General features: G+C 48.4%; 6 protein-coding genes across 6 annotated transcripts; 3 read left to right on the top strand and 3 right to left on the bottom strand.

The window, feature by feature from the left end:
• Nucleotides 1-3,409: 3,409 nt before the first annotated feature.
• On the bottom strand, nt 3,410-4,389 carry BO83DRAFT_337750 (uncharacterized protein; the record flags this gene model as incomplete). The annotated part of the gene is made up of 2 exons (XM_025528484.1): nt 3,410-3,702; nt 4,138-4,389. The coding sequence occupies 2 exons, from the start codon at nt 4,387-4,389 to the stop codon at nt 3,481-3,483; spliced, it is 474 nt and encodes a 157-aa protein (XP_025388113.1). The 3' UTR covers nt 3,410-3,480.
• Nucleotides 4,390-4,591: 202 nt separating this feature from the next.
• BO83DRAFT_378394 (florfenicol exporter) lies at nt 4,592-6,773 on the top strand. The gene is made up of 5 exons (XM_025531239.1): nt 4,592-5,115; nt 5,173-5,413; nt 5,463-5,531; nt 5,581-6,027; nt 6,085-6,773. Exons 1-5 carry the CDS (start codon nt 4,855-4,857, stop codon nt 6,639-6,641), a joined length of 1,575 nt encoding a protein of 524 aa, XP_025388112.1. The 5' UTR covers nt 4,592-4,854; the 3' UTR covers nt 6,642-6,773.
• A 747-nt stretch (nt 6,774-7,520) lies between these two features.
• Nucleotides 7,521-10,668, top strand: BO83DRAFT_31336 (RFX family transcription factor). The gene is made up of 4 exons (XM_025527556.1): nt 7,521-7,630; nt 7,764-8,490; nt 8,547-8,864; nt 8,918-10,668. Exons 1-4 carry the CDS (start codon nt 7,615-7,617, stop codon nt 10,512-10,514), a joined length of 2,658 nt encoding a protein of 885 aa, XP_025388111.1. The 5' UTR covers nt 7,521-7,614; the 3' UTR covers nt 10,515-10,668.
• BO83DRAFT_31333 (uncharacterized protein) lies at nt 10,669-11,465 on the top strand. Its single transcript, XM_025527552.1, has one exon. It carries the CDS (start codon nt 10,823-10,825, stop codon nt 11,297-11,299), a length of 477 nt encoding a protein of 158 aa, XP_025388110.1. The 5' UTR covers nt 10,669-10,822; the 3' UTR covers nt 11,300-11,465.
• Nucleotides 11,466-11,509: 44 nt separating this feature from the next.
• On the bottom strand, nt 11,510-11,941 carry BO83DRAFT_31218 (uncharacterized protein). Its single transcript, XM_025527506.1, has one exon. It carries the CDS (start codon nt 11,833-11,835, stop codon nt 11,596-11,598), a length of 240 nt encoding a protein of 79 aa, XP_025388109.1. The 5' UTR covers nt 11,836-11,941; the 3' UTR covers nt 11,510-11,595.
• BO83DRAFT_360692 (uncharacterized protein) lies at nt 11,522-14,214 on the bottom strand. Its single transcript, XM_025529417.1, has 4 exons — nt 13,930-14,214; nt 12,924-13,816; nt 12,168-12,866; nt 11,522-12,102 (listed from the first exon to the last, which is right to left on the bottom strand). Exons 1-4 carry the CDS (start codon nt 13,930-13,932, stop codon nt 11,979-11,981), a joined length of 1,719 nt encoding a protein of 572 aa, XP_025388108.1. The 5' UTR covers nt 13,933-14,214; the 3' UTR covers nt 11,522-11,978.
• Between the last annotated feature and the right edge of the window lie 29 nt (nt 14,215-14,243).

Here is a 14,243-nt window from a genome sequence, read left to right as displayed (position 1 = left end):
GACGAGGAACCACCATACCGAGCAACCAAATCCTTCTGGTCGGCACCGGCAAGACAGGGATTCTACTCCCTTGCAGTGGATTGCGTACTTCGAAAGCGAAGCGAACAGAAGAAAAGCGAAGAGGGGGGAAAGAGGCAAACGGGACAACCTAGCAAAAAGGTTGGCGAATAAATTAATTGCCCCTCCTTTCGGGCTGCAGCCAAGACTTATAGGTACATTATTAGTTAAGAGTCATTTAGTAGTTGACTACTGTGTGTTTCGCTTACTGTGTTAAAGGGGTCTTTATCTACCTATCTATCTATCTCTTTCTATTTATTCGGTTATCTGTGTTTGATTTTAATTCTGTGAGTGGTTACAAACGGGCATATGGAAGTTTTGGAAGGATGATGGAGGGAGGGAGGGAGGGGATGCCTCAGATATCGGCACGTCAAAGTACTTTTTCAAATAAAAAAATAATAGGCAGAGAAAGTGTGAGAGGAGAAGATGTGTCTGCCAGGTCCCATGTGAAGAATACATATACGCTATACCGAGTATGTTAATTGATCTGATCTGCTGCTGCTGCTCGAGCCCTGAAGATAAGAATGACGATGACAGAGGTGTTGTACGTGCGCAAAGCTTGCGGGTACTAACTAATAGTAATAAAAATAGATGAAGTGCATATATATGTGTATATTACTTTTGTGTTGTTGTTGGAATAAATTAATTGTATTTGTTAGTAGTGGTAGTGCTAGTTTAGGCCTGTCAAGCTGCTACTGTAGACGTATACTAGTTATCTACAGTCAGTAGATAGCTCACTAACTAGCTAGTAGTTGTGATGAATTAGCGTATAGTGATATTGATGTGACGACATCCTACTGTGTACTAACTAGCCAAATGCGCAGGTATGTCATGACTGATAATCACCGATTGCAGCCTAACCAACAATCGATACCTCCTGCCTGCAGTATGGCAGACAGACAGACAGACAAACAGATAGCTAGATAGATAGATAGACAGGTCGAGAACAACCGACGCTGCAAGATTTCTTCTCATTCTCTCGTGTTGTCTTGGCTGCATACCCGAGCCTTGGAAGACAATCCCAACCAATTCCCGATTTCAGATAGTTGTTTCTTCTTGCTTGGGCTTTTCTGTATTCGTAGTCTTTTTGTCTTGGCCTCAGGCCAAGATTCTTGGTCGTGTCGGAAGATAGTAGCACACTAAACCGAGAGAGTACAGTAATACAACAGATCATTCGGTATCTATCTAATAAATGTGTGGCAGAACCGGTTGTGTTAGCATGCAGCGAGGTATGCATGCATACATACATACATACATACTTCGCTCGGGCTTTGCAATATGACTGGTTCTCGGGTTTGGCCACAAACGGAGAGAGGGAGGGGAGCGGGATAATCACAGTAAGTTAGTTATTAAATCAATTGAACCTCGCTAAAGGAGAGAGTGTGTGAGAGTGTGTGAGAGAATTGACAAGGGGCACAATAAAAAAAAGCTTTAATATATATCTTTTTGCTTCTTCTTGTCTGCTTGTTTCTTTTCTGTTATCTGCAGGTCCTGACAGGTACTAAATATGTAAGTGCATAATGAAGGATTACCAACCTATCTACCACAAGTTTTTCTACACAGTTGAAGTAGTAGTCTACTAGATGTAGTAGAGTTTCTAGGCAAAGAAAGAAAACGGAAGATACCGGATTGAATTGAGTTGGTTTGAACAAGGGCCGCCCTGTGATAACAATAACCTAGTTAGTTCTAGTCTCTCCCATTCTGATTTATTCATTCTATTTTTATAATTCTCTTCTTTATTTAATTATACTTTTCGATTCTTTATTTTTATTGTTTTTCTTCAGTCGTCGGCTCGCATCTTGTCTAGATCCCGATCTGGTCCAAAAGGTACTCTTACTTACTTCCACAGTAGTAGTGGTAGTGGTACGTAGTGGTGGTGGTGGCATTGAATACGAAGAGGCAGTCAATAAACTAAAATACTCACCCACTTGCATGGATCATAAATTCTACAAAAGATGGGATGGATGGATTTATCTTTCACCGTCTTAACACAACAACACATAATCCAACTCAAGTCAACACAGCACAACACACACCACCTCAAACATCAGCCATCCGAACCACCTTTGCCAAGAAAAGAAACAAGAAGACAGGAGCGGACCAGCCCCAAACACAAAAACTAAACAGTTTCTACTCCCGTACGCCTCCCGATTGACCGCCCGTCTCAAGTGGCGGCCGCCGGCGTAGATCATCGCCTCCACTTTGCAGGGAACTTTAACCAGTCGGAATGGGTGATTCGGGTAGAGAGGGACTCAGAGAGGGGGCAGAGGTCTGAGTCTGAGCCTGAAGTAAATAGTACTAGATAAATAAATAATAATTTTCGTGAAGTTACTTACTACTGTTACTACTAGTTGGAGAAATATCTCTGCTGAGCCACCCACTAGTCTATATTTCATCGTAGTTAGTTTGTGGTATAGATACTCCGTAGATATTAATCCTTTTCTTTTTTTTTTATTGTTCATGTCTTCAAGTTGATTTAGTTATATAGTAGTGATGCCCAAAGAAATAATATTAGAATAATAATGGAGATAAGAATATTTCAGTTTAATTGTGATATCCGCACACTACTGCCGGATCACTTGGTATACGATGATCATCAAAAAGAAAAGAGAAAAAGAGAAAAGAGAGGGGCCGAATAAGAAGAGGAAAAAGGGACGTTATGGTGTGCTTGGGACCCCTGATTTGCTTGTTTAGTTCGCGGTTCCGGCGCTAGTGCAGGACGACGCAGCGAGGATGGATTTAAAGGAATGGGTTATGGGTTAGATTTAGTGCTGATTTAGTAGTAGTGTTTTAACCTTCTTATCAAGGAAGAATTAGGGTGTGCTCTTGGCACAAGTTCCTTTTTTTTGTTGTTGTGATCCTTGGCATGAATAGTTGTTGTTGTCGCTAAGGAGGAAAATAGGGAGAGGAGAATATTCGGTGAAATATGTAGTACTCGTTCGGTTACATAGTAAGCATGACTGATGGCAGAGGAAATTGTTCCGTTGTCGTTGTTATCTATCGAATTTGAACTGCTACTAGTGAGGTTAGCTCTTCAGCACAGGTGCTGTCGAACAGTTAGTGGTGCTGTTAGTAGTAGATAGTAGTAGTAGAACGGAGTCCCACGGAGGAAGAAGGAGAAAAAGTTGGTGGAGATCCAGTTCAAGGTCTCATCTTGCTCCATCCGCGATCTACGTCGTCAACCACACTATTGCGATCAATCAGTCTCAGACCCTCTTGCTCTGCGTGTTCCGACACTCCATACACCTCCCTAGAATCCCGACACTATCCGTTTTCGTGATTTACATGCATTGGTGCCTCATATCCTCACGGCATCTTCGTCATCACTTTCTATTATTATGCATCTCACCCTGTTGATTTCCCCAATCCTGTATTTTCTTTGCTTCACTTCTACTGCCATCCTGTTGCGCAACGACTCCTTTTTCACCCTATCCACAACCCCTGATGGCAATCTCTACTTGTCTCATATTTAAGCTTACCATCTGTTACGTAGACCTCCCGCACTGACCCGATCAGGTGCTCATTGGCTGTGGAGTTGTGGTTGGCGATTCTCCCGTGGGAGAGCTCCCTCAAGGTGTCTTGGTATAGCTTCACTCCACCCCCAATTCCGCAATCTGCAGCCACGGTGGAACCAGCCCAGCGAGGCTGGCCAGCTTGTCAGGGATCCATCCCAAGAAAAACTCGTTGTCTGGGCGTAGCACTCGATTTTTTTGGTCCTCGCCTCCCATGCAATCATCCTCCTACACCCCCCCCTTCTTAGTGCGTATGGGCCTGATGTAGATCCCCGAGATCCATAAGCAACCCACTACACCTGAGCAGTTCGCCAATCAGGCTGATCTCAGATTGCTCATACTGGCGCGCGTGCGTGCTCCCTGTTTCCTACAACTACTCCTTCTAAGGGGGGGGGGATAGGGACCCTGGCGCCCTGAGTCGTCAATTGATGACTTGCCTTGCCGTCTCGCGTTGCATCGGGCCTCTCCGTGTTGATCACGCTTAGCTTCTGCGTGGGAGACAGCCTTCTCCGTCAACACATGTGGGAGATGTTGGCTGAGAAGAGTCGACGGCCTATCTACTCCATACCATGTAGCCCAACGCTCCGCCACGGCGCCACTGAATAGCCTGCTCAGCTTCCTTATCACGGGCTCCGCTTCCATCTAGACCCTTGCGCATGACAGGCGTGCCCGGTCCTTCACACACACCATTCGCTGGAAATCTGTATGCTAAGTTGACTAAATCCGTCAGCTCTCGAGGTGCAGGCGCTAGTCGTAGTCCAGGATGGCCTGGAAAGCATGCTCGTTCTGGAATTTCATCACCACGCCGGGCCCACGTCATGTATGCAGATCTTGGTAGCTCCGCCCTTTCGCCCTTTTTTATTTTTCTGTTTCTGTTTCTTCGTCGGCTGCCCGACGGCTTGGACTCTCTCGGATGTGACCTAGACTACTGGTCGCCAAGTAAGACCGGCCGAAGAGATACTCCTAAACCCACGTCTCCGTTCATACCTTGGCGATAACACCGGCTCTTGCCACCCACATTTACCCTCTTTAGGAAGGTCATGGAAGATGGATAGCCCCCCCGTCTGTCCAAGATGCTCCGCAGTGGAGCAATCCTGCATCTGCTTTTTAATCGAGTTTTCGAAGATGTTTTGGCCCAGTGCCAGATCAATTTCAAAACTCCGGAACATAAAGTGCATTGGCCTCGCACTTCCGGGCTTGCAATCTCAGCTTTGATATTCCTCCCCAAGGTGGTTCACAGATTGCCAACGTGCTTCGAGGCTGGCCCCGAGTCATATCAACAATCATGTCTTCAACCACATCTTCATCAAGATCAGACCTTGAAAAGGTCCCTGTACCACAGGTCACCCCTAGAGACAATGACTCCGACAAGGGATCTCTCTCTCCGGAGCCCTCGACCCTCGAGGCTCAGTCGTCCGAGAAGCCACCGCATCATATCTTCACACGGTCTCGCAAGCTGCAAATGGTTTGCATCGTCTCCCTCGCCGCCATATTTTCCCCGCTTTCGTCGAACATTTACTTCCCTGCCCTGGATGATGTCTCAAAAGTGAGTACCTCGGTTCCATGCCTTCCTGAACCCGGCATATTGACTGTATCATGATAGTCCCTCAACATCAGCATGTCGCTCGCAACTCTCACCATCACCGTGTACATGATCGTCCAAGGCCTTGCCCCTAGCTTCTGGGGTTCCATGTCAGACGCCACGGGTAGACGGCCTGTCTTTATTGGAACATTCGTCGTTTACCTCGTAGCCAATATCGCTCTTGCTGAATCTAAGAACTATGGTGAGCTCATGGCCTTCCGAGCCTTGCAGGCTGCTGGTAGCGCGGCCACCATCTCAATCGGTAAGAGTGACCTCACAGCCTATCATAGCATCTGGCTAACCATGATTAGGAGCCGGAGTGATTGGTGATATCACAAACTCGGAAGAAAGAGGTAGCTTGGTGGGTATCTTCGGTGGAGGTAAGAATACCCCCTTTGCTTGCCGGATGGCTAAGCTGACAGAATCAAGTTCGCATGCTTGGACAAGGAATCGGGCCGGTTTTCGGCGGCATCTTCACCCAGTATCTCGGATATCGATCTATCTTCTGGTTCCTCACGATTGCCGGGGGCGTGAGTCTCCTGTCCATTCTGGTGCTCCTCCCGGAGACATTGAGGCCAATTGCTGGAAATGGAACTGTAAAGCTCAATGGAATCCATAAACCCTTCATCTACTCGATCACCGGCCAGAAGGGGGTTGTTGAGGGAGCGCAACCGGAAGCGAAGAAGACCCAAAGCAGCTGGAAATCGGTTTTCGCTCCTTTGACGTTCCTCGTCGAAAAGGACGTTTTCATCACTCTTTTCTTTGGAAGTATCGTGTACACAGTGTGGAGTATGGTGACATCCAGTACCACCGACCTCTTCAGCGAAGTGTACGGCTTGTCATCCCTGGATATTGGACTTACTTTCCTGGGCAATGGTAAGTAATATGATCCTCTCTGACACTTGGTTTGAATGATCGCTCATGCATCGATAGGCTTCGGATGCATGTCTGGCTCTTATCTGGTCGGCTACCTCATGGATTACAACCACCGCCGTACTGAACGCGAATATTGCGAGAAACACGGCTACCCGGCAGGCACACGTGTCAATCTGAAATCACACCCCGACTTCCCCATTGAGGTTGCCCGGATGCGCAATACCTGGTGGGTGATTGCCATCTTCATCGTGACCGTAGCTCTGTACGGTGTGTCTCTGCGCACACACCTGGCGGTTCCTATCATTCTGCAGTACTTCATTGCGTTCTGCTCAACAGGGCTTTTCACTATCAACAGCGCTCTGGTCATTGATCTTTACCCAGGTGCTAGCGCCAGTGCGACAGCAGTGAACAATCTGATGCGGTGCCTGCTTGGAGCTGGCGGTGTGGCTGTCGTGCAGCCTATCCTTGACGCCTTGAAACCGGATTATACTTTCCTCTTGCTTGCCGGCATTACCCTCGTGATGACTCCGTTGCTGTATGTCGAAGATCGATGGGGCCCTGGCTGGCGACATGCCCGTGAAAGGAGACTCAAGGCCAAAGCCAACGGAAATTAGGGAGGCAAAGGGTTTAAAAATGGTGTAGTGGGACTGGTGAAGTAGATGTTTGATTCTTCTCCACACATTCTTGATTCGGGTTTTCTTTTAGCGGCATTTGGCGATACCACTGTTTTGCAAGCGATACCAGTTAGATTTATAGAAGAATTGATCAGTTCCATCGTTATGTCGCTGTTGTTCTCTCATAGTATTGTAAATGCACATATGGGTGGAAGAGAAAGCATTGACATTGTGGTTGAAATAGAATAATTCAAGTGGAGATGGAAGTATAAAGTGGAAGTCTGTTGTTTAGTGTTGAGACTAGACTAGACGTGGCCGATGAAGTCACGGGGCTCAGCTTAGATAATCTAAATGCGGCTGATGTGACCGACCGATGGATTGTTATAGTTATGAACACCGGTCGGTCAAGCAGAACATATCGCCGCAAAAGGGTATAATAATGGCTATTATAGAAATAGGAATGTTAGAGTAACCACCCCTAGTTTAGGAGCCAGTAGGCAGTTGTTATAAGGATACGTATCTCTATCTATTTGGGGGAACACGAAGAGGTCGGGAGTACATACTTGTTAGTTACTTGTTTGTTTGTGACGAGGAATGTCAGTTAGGTAAGCACCACGTGATGCGTGACCCAAACAAGCGCCCGGTCGTTGCTTGAGGAACCAATTTCTCTGTTTATCCTCCTTCGAACACCACACTTCGACCTTCTGGACACTGTCGCTATGAGCCTTCCATAGCCAGCCTGTTTCAGCTCGACAACCCCTCTTGATGCCTTGACGACAACTCATCAACTTCTAGCTCCGTTGGTTCACGTTCTAGCTGTCCTTCTTGCGGTGTGGACCTCGTGCGGTCGAGGGTGGCTCCGTGAAGGATCAAAACAGACGCTATTGCCCGTGGTTACCGATCGTCTCTCACCCAGCAACAAGGAAACCCAGACACACACTGCACAGCGTAGCAGATCCTAAAAGAGAAAGAGATGCCTCCTGAGATGGGTAAGAAGCTGCCTTCCTTCCTGCAGGCGACGTGTCTGCTTCCATCTGACCTTCTCCGCACCTGAAGACCTTGATTGCCTTCCCTCTCCATCTGCTGTACGTTGGACTGCCGGCTAACTTGCAGGAACCGCAGCCCGAGCGGCCTCCCAATCATCGAGTGCTGCTTCCCAAGCAACCCAGATAGTAGCAACTCACAGTCGCCCCGGGACGGCTGATCTCATGAGATCACGCTCCGAAACCGTAGTGTCCCGAAACAGTCGTCGCCCGCGGTCCAGAGGCTCGACGGCTAGCATCCACTCCAACACGACCCAGCAGACCCAGGACCAACAGCTTGCCGATGGCTTTTCTCAGTTCCTGCCCACCCAACCCACTGCTGGTCACAATGTTTTCGGCGGTAACCCGGAGGATATCATCATGCGATTTGGCCAACAGTTGTCGCACCCGGTGAACGGAGCGTCCCTCGACCCGACCATGCAGGATGCTCACCATGCTGTCATGCCCAGGGCAGAGGAATTTCCCAGCCATGCAATGCATAGTCACCATATGTCACATCACTCCCTCCCTTCTGGTCTATCAAGCCATGGATTGGCGGGCGTGCCGATGCCCCAATACACAGCTATGTATGACAGTGGAATTGAGAACCATGTGCCTGAGCATGTACTGGAAGAAAATGATATCTCCGAGGCTGGCGCGAAGAAGAAGAAGGGGTCCAGCTCGTCGCTAGCCAACGATAACGAATTGCGCAAACTGCTCCGCCAATATGAAGGGTATTCGCTGAAGCAGATGGCAGCCGAGGTCTTGAAGCATGAAGGGGCTGGAGGCAAGGCTGAGAAAGTCAAACAAGTCTTTGCGATGATTTGGTAAGGCTTGTTTATTGCAGTTCCATGCATAGGAATGTTCGCTCACAACAGTCTAGGCTGAAGGAGAACTGCCGCAAGAGCAGCGGCTCAGTGCGCCGCGATCGCGTGTACTGCTGCTATGCAGAGAAGTGTGGAACAGAACGAGTATCAGTTTTGAACCCTGCTTCCTTCGGCAAGCTTGTGCGCATTATCTTCCCAAATGTGCAGACTAGAAGACTTGGTGTGCGGGGCGAATCGAAGTATCACTATGTGGACCTCACTGTCATTGAGGAAAAGCAGCAGAAGCCACCACCCCTCAATCCACAGTTGCCATCGAACACGAACAGCGCAGCAAATGTCACTGAAAGCAAAGTTGATGACATGATGCAGAAGAGGTGCGTCACGTGATGGACTCATTCACGGATTCAAGTACTTACATAGATCACAGTGTTAGTGTTGCGCCACAGCCTCCTGCAGATACTGCTATATTCCCTTCGCCTACGACATCTTTTGCACCAAAGTTCACTGCAACCCCATCTACTTCGGGATGTGACTGCCAATCTTCATCTGAGTCTCACACTGGTTCATCCATCAGACTTGACAATATGGCAAGCACATCAGGAAAGTTGATACACCAAATGCTTCACCTACCGTCTTCCGACTCTCCCCCAATGGACAACGAATCTCTGCAGCTTCCTGATATCAGTGACTATCTACCAGCCAATACGGATTCGAAGATTGCTGCGGCTCTTGCGGCTCTCTACCGTTCACACTGCATCTCCGTCATCGACAGTTTCAGATACTGCAAGGAAAGAAACATGCTACGATATTTCTCCGCCTTCCATGGAACGTTGACCGTACCAGTCCAGAAACTCCTAACCCACCCGAATCTTGCTCCGTGGATCAAGGAATGTGACTGGATAATGTACCAGAAAATGATCGCTTTCGTTGCGCCACTTACTACGCAGGTCGTTCCCAAGCTCGTGTTGGATGCTTTCAGCTCGATCTCTCAGAAACTTACAGCCCATATTGCCGATACATTCAAGTCTCAGCCACTGCATGTATCGGAGGCAAGATTAATTCCGGCTCATATCTTCTGCAACCTTCTGAAGCACATGCTCGATGTGAATCAATCTGCAAACGCGGCTGCGGCTTGGTTGTGCCATCCCGACAACAGAAATCAGATGTGGTTTGACTTCAAAACCTTGGTGGATCCCCAGGAGATGATCGTGAAGGCGAATATCCCACGCTGTTCCGAACTTGCAACAGCACTAGTATTGAAGCACGATGTTCGGGCTTTGCTTACTCCTGTTGCGGACATGAATCCTTCTGCTGCCCTCCCGTTCTACACCCGGCCAGATACCGATGAAGACATCCAGGCACACAAGTACCCCGTGGAGTCGGCTGCGGGAGATGACTACAACTTTCCAGACAAGTGGATATCATTCATCCTCAACCTACCTTCCGTATTCCCCCATCACAGTACGCAGTGTATCATCGAGAAAGTCGATGCTTTATGGGATTGCATACTACGACGGTTGACTCTAGGTGGCGCCCAGAGTTTCAGCGCCTGGTGGATGACCAAGGTTTTCTTCCATGAAATGATGCTATGGCAGGCCGAAAAAGGAGGATTTATGCGTTACACCCCAAGCACCTTGCACTATGCAACCCTGAGCTCGAACCAGCAGGGGCCAACCAGCTTCCTCATGAAACCGTCTAACTGCCCAGTGCCGGACAAGAATGAGTCCCAACACGCCGCTCATTCGAGGACAAGGTCGGCCGCCAGTCCAACATCAGCGGAGAGTCTTACGCAAACGCAGACACCAATGCATCGCTCGCAGATGGAAGCCGAATCGAACCAGAACACATTGGAAACCGAGAAGCCTAGCGGTGTTTCCGATAGCATGACTGGTTTCCAGGCTCCCAATAATGATGATAGCGCCATTGACCTTGACGATGATTCGATGCTCATGACTGTTGGTAAATATGGTGATATGATGGTCTCTGACCCAGCGGATGCTGAGGGAGATGTCGTCGTCATATAATTTACCTTCATATATCCATTTGAATTTCGTTCTTGGAAAGAAAAAAAACCCGTTTTCTTTGCTTATGGGCGGAGTTGGATCTTTTTTTTCCCGGAGTACTATTTGGCTTGATCACTATTTACGTCTATTTCAGAGGAAAGCTCGGCGTTCGACGATCTTTGCACGAGAGACGAGAAATGACAGCATCGATTCGAGATACGTTGACCTGCAGCAATGCTGTCTGTGCAGGTTGACGATCGTACAAATCTAACAGCGGGTTGATCCTGCTAAATTTTCATATTTTGTTTCACTTCACGCTGTGGCTGCAGATGACCGAGGCCCGTCTTTGTACATATGTTTCGGTCTGCCGACGATTGTCAGGTTATTGTCGTCGGGATGCCATTCTTCCTGGCGCCTCCTTTTCCTACGCTCATTTTAATACCTTCCCCTCGTTTTCATTGTTCTGTCCTGGTTCATTCCAGGAACAGCTAATAACGAACACCAACGTCTATGGAAACCCCCAACTTGCTAAATACCTACCTGCTTTTGGCTGGCCTACCCGGTCGTCCTTCTGCTATGGGACTCGACATACGTGCATATTCCTTCATGCGTTAATAGCATCTTGGGCCTGGTTTCTCTCAAATCATGACACTCTGATCTACCCCAGACAGGGTCTTTCATGCCTAATCACACTTTCCCACCCTTGTCACTCATTTCACATGACGGCTCAGTATACAAGAGCTGATCTCTCACTTTCCTTCCTTCTTACTGTGATTTACTCAACGCGGAAAAGGGCGCAATGCTAGTCTGGGTTTCGTTGGATGATGACTTTGCTTGTATTTTACTTCTGCTGGATTGAGTGATCTTGACCTCCTTCCTGTGCTTTTCTGTTCATGGCCTTTGACGATTGATGTATTGAGTGATAAACAGCCATTTATTTTACAAATTTACAAATTCTGAAATATGTTAGAAGGTGTGATAGTAAGATACATAGTAAGTACATTCTAGGCATTCCGTTTCGATGGAATGAATCACTACCTAATGAATAATTATGATGTCCATGTGTCATTTGGGAATGGTCAGATGAAGATATGCAATGGGTTCATGGGTCATGAAGTAATTCAGCATGTGATGTGAGGCGATGAGAGAAGGCATCAACAATTACCATTAATCCCGGGGATGGTAAGTTCATGTCAGCAGCCCGGGTTTGAGCATTCGGAAAGAGAAAAAGAGAAAGGTAAGAAAGAAACCATGGAATGATAGTCGATGGACGCCATACTCCATAAACACCAGGCATTGTTGCATTCCGTGCAGTTCCGTGCCGAGCTTTCGCAAAGTGCATTGGTCTAGTTGTGCTGGTTGGCTGTAATATTGTATGCAAGTGAATTCTACAGTAGCAGACCCAGATAACATTCTGGTATGATTTGATTCAGAAGAAGGGAGGAAGAAGGGGAAGAGGAAAAAGAGAAATCCCACTGGTTTGGTTTACCTGAAACTCAAAGCAGGGAAGAATCTGGTCCCGGCATAGCCGTAGGCGATGATGCTTTGGATATCTATGTTTTTGCCGCTGTGAGGACTCCATAATTTGACGAGGATATATCGTCCTGAGCTGTATCAATTGGGTTAGAGACTGATGTATACCTATTGAGAGAAGTATGGTGGGAAGCAACATACGGAGGTGGATCGAATTTGATGCTGACCATGCTTTTATTGCGCTCAATGGAAAAGCGAGCATGTGGTTTCATTAGTTGAGGAGACTCTGAGCCAAGTGTGCCTTCAGGGCGCAGACCTGGTGTTGGCATGGCTAGGTATGGTCGTCGCCTTGGTTGGCCCTCTCGCTCTGCGACATAGCGGCGACGCATAGCTCGAATTCGTCGTGATAGCTCTCGCTGGCGTCGTGTAAATGTGCTGACGTTTGAATCATCGTCGCTTAAGCTCATCTCACTGTCCGAGCATATTGTGTTGTCCTCGTCCATCCGCCCTAGGGGCATGCTATCGGTATCCGTAAGGGAAATCAGGTCGTCGTCGTCCATATGGTCAAGATGATCATGACGTGTGTCGGACTGCGCAGTGTACTCGGTTGTGACTCGAAATTCAGACGTGGGGTCTGGCACATTGCTAGCACTAGGTTCTACAGCGCCGGGGTCATCAATACTATCTGATTCTGAATCCGAGGAGGGGTCAATAACTGGGCCCCGACCTAAGCTTTGCAGCGGAGGTCGATATGCATTTAGATACTCCTGGGATGGTTGCATTCCGCCAGGTAAATGCCGCGCGAAGGGCCGAGTTGATTCCCATTGCACTTCGAAAGCAGCTGTACGGGCTAGGACTTCATCACATGACATTGATACGAAAACCATGCCTTCCCGGATCCTTTTAAAATTGTCAGTGATAGTCTGAGATAGAGTATCTAGCCCAACTGAAACGTACGGGGAGTTGTAGCATGATTTTGGCGCTTTGATTACAATCTTCTTCAGGCAGAACGGAGACTCCCCTTGGTGCTTCAGAACAAGATTGCAGCGATCAGATTTCGTACAGTATACGGAAGCGTCATTGCGAAGTATGTTCTCTGGCCATGAGCTCTCGCCATGCGGCTCATATCTTCCCCCATCGCAGCTAGTCAACTCCATTCTGAGTGCCCCAGGCACCACCTGGCCATATTGACCGTAGCGGAAGCCCTGTAATCCTTCTCTATTATCATCTGTGTCAAGCTTTCGACGTTTCGTCCTTGCACGGTCCAACTGGTGTTCATCTTCTACCTGTTGAGGCATGGCGGTGGGAGAGTCTAAGTGAGGGACCGGCGTATCTAGGAGAGAGGAAGTATTGGAATCTCTGGGCCGCCTCAGACGGTTAGGTCGGTCGCTACCCCTACCAGCTCGAGGCCTTGGAGTTCTGCTATCAGAACGTGAGGGATCGGAAGCGCTTTCGTCTGGGTTCGCCACTGGAACACTCAAAGGCTGCAGTCTTGGTACTCCTGGACGCGGACGCACCGGTGGCCCTGAGCTGCCCGTATTGGCACGGCTTTGTCTCGTTCGTTCCTGGAGCTGTTGCATATGTTGGTCGAGGGCTGCCCTGGCTTGCTCAAAGCTAGAACGGTCCCAGAAGCGAGAAGAGCGGTAATCGTCCATCTCTTGGTTTAAGGTCTCCACAGCACGGGCGAAGGCGAGGTCACCGCGGTTACGCTCCGATGTTAAGAGCTCCCGGAGATGCTGTAAACGATTCAGCGGAGGCTGCTGCTGCTGTTGCTGCTGTTGTTGTCGCTCATTGGTTCGAGCTCCACGAGAAGGACGGCGAGAGGCAGGAGGATAGTCGTAATTTCCCGACTACAGTGGTACATGCTAGTCAATAGCTGCAGCAAAGCGGGGTGGCATGTGGATGCTTAGGCCGTGTAAGGTTTCTATTGGTAGCGGAGGGAAGGCTATATTCACAAACGTACCATCCTGTGAGAGTGAGTTGTTTCGTGGCTAGTGGGAGCTGGCTCGGAGCACCGGGAGGGAGGCAGTGAGTGAGCGGAAGCGGGAGCGGAGGCCGAATAACTATACCGCGATTATGAGGCAATGACGAGGGACACGATTAAGAAAAGCAGCTTAGCAGACGAGAGGGAGGCACAAAAATGCCACAGCGGTGACATGGGAAAGACCTCGAACAAGAAATGAAGGCCGATGAATGGGTGATAAGAAGGAGGCGAGATGGTTGAAATTGGGAGGATGATTGATGAGGGGGTGAAATGGGATGGTTTGATAAGTGATT

This window comes from Aspergillus eucalypticola (assembly GCF_003184535.1).
Source record: "Aspergillus eucalypticola CBS 122712 chromosome Unknown BO83scaffold_12, whole genome shotgun sequence".
NCBI classification, from domain to species: domain Eukaryota; kingdom Fungi; phylum Ascomycota; class Eurotiomycetes; order Eurotiales; family Aspergillaceae; genus Aspergillus; species Aspergillus eucalypticola.
This window is presented reverse-complemented; position numbering and strand designations above follow the sequence as displayed.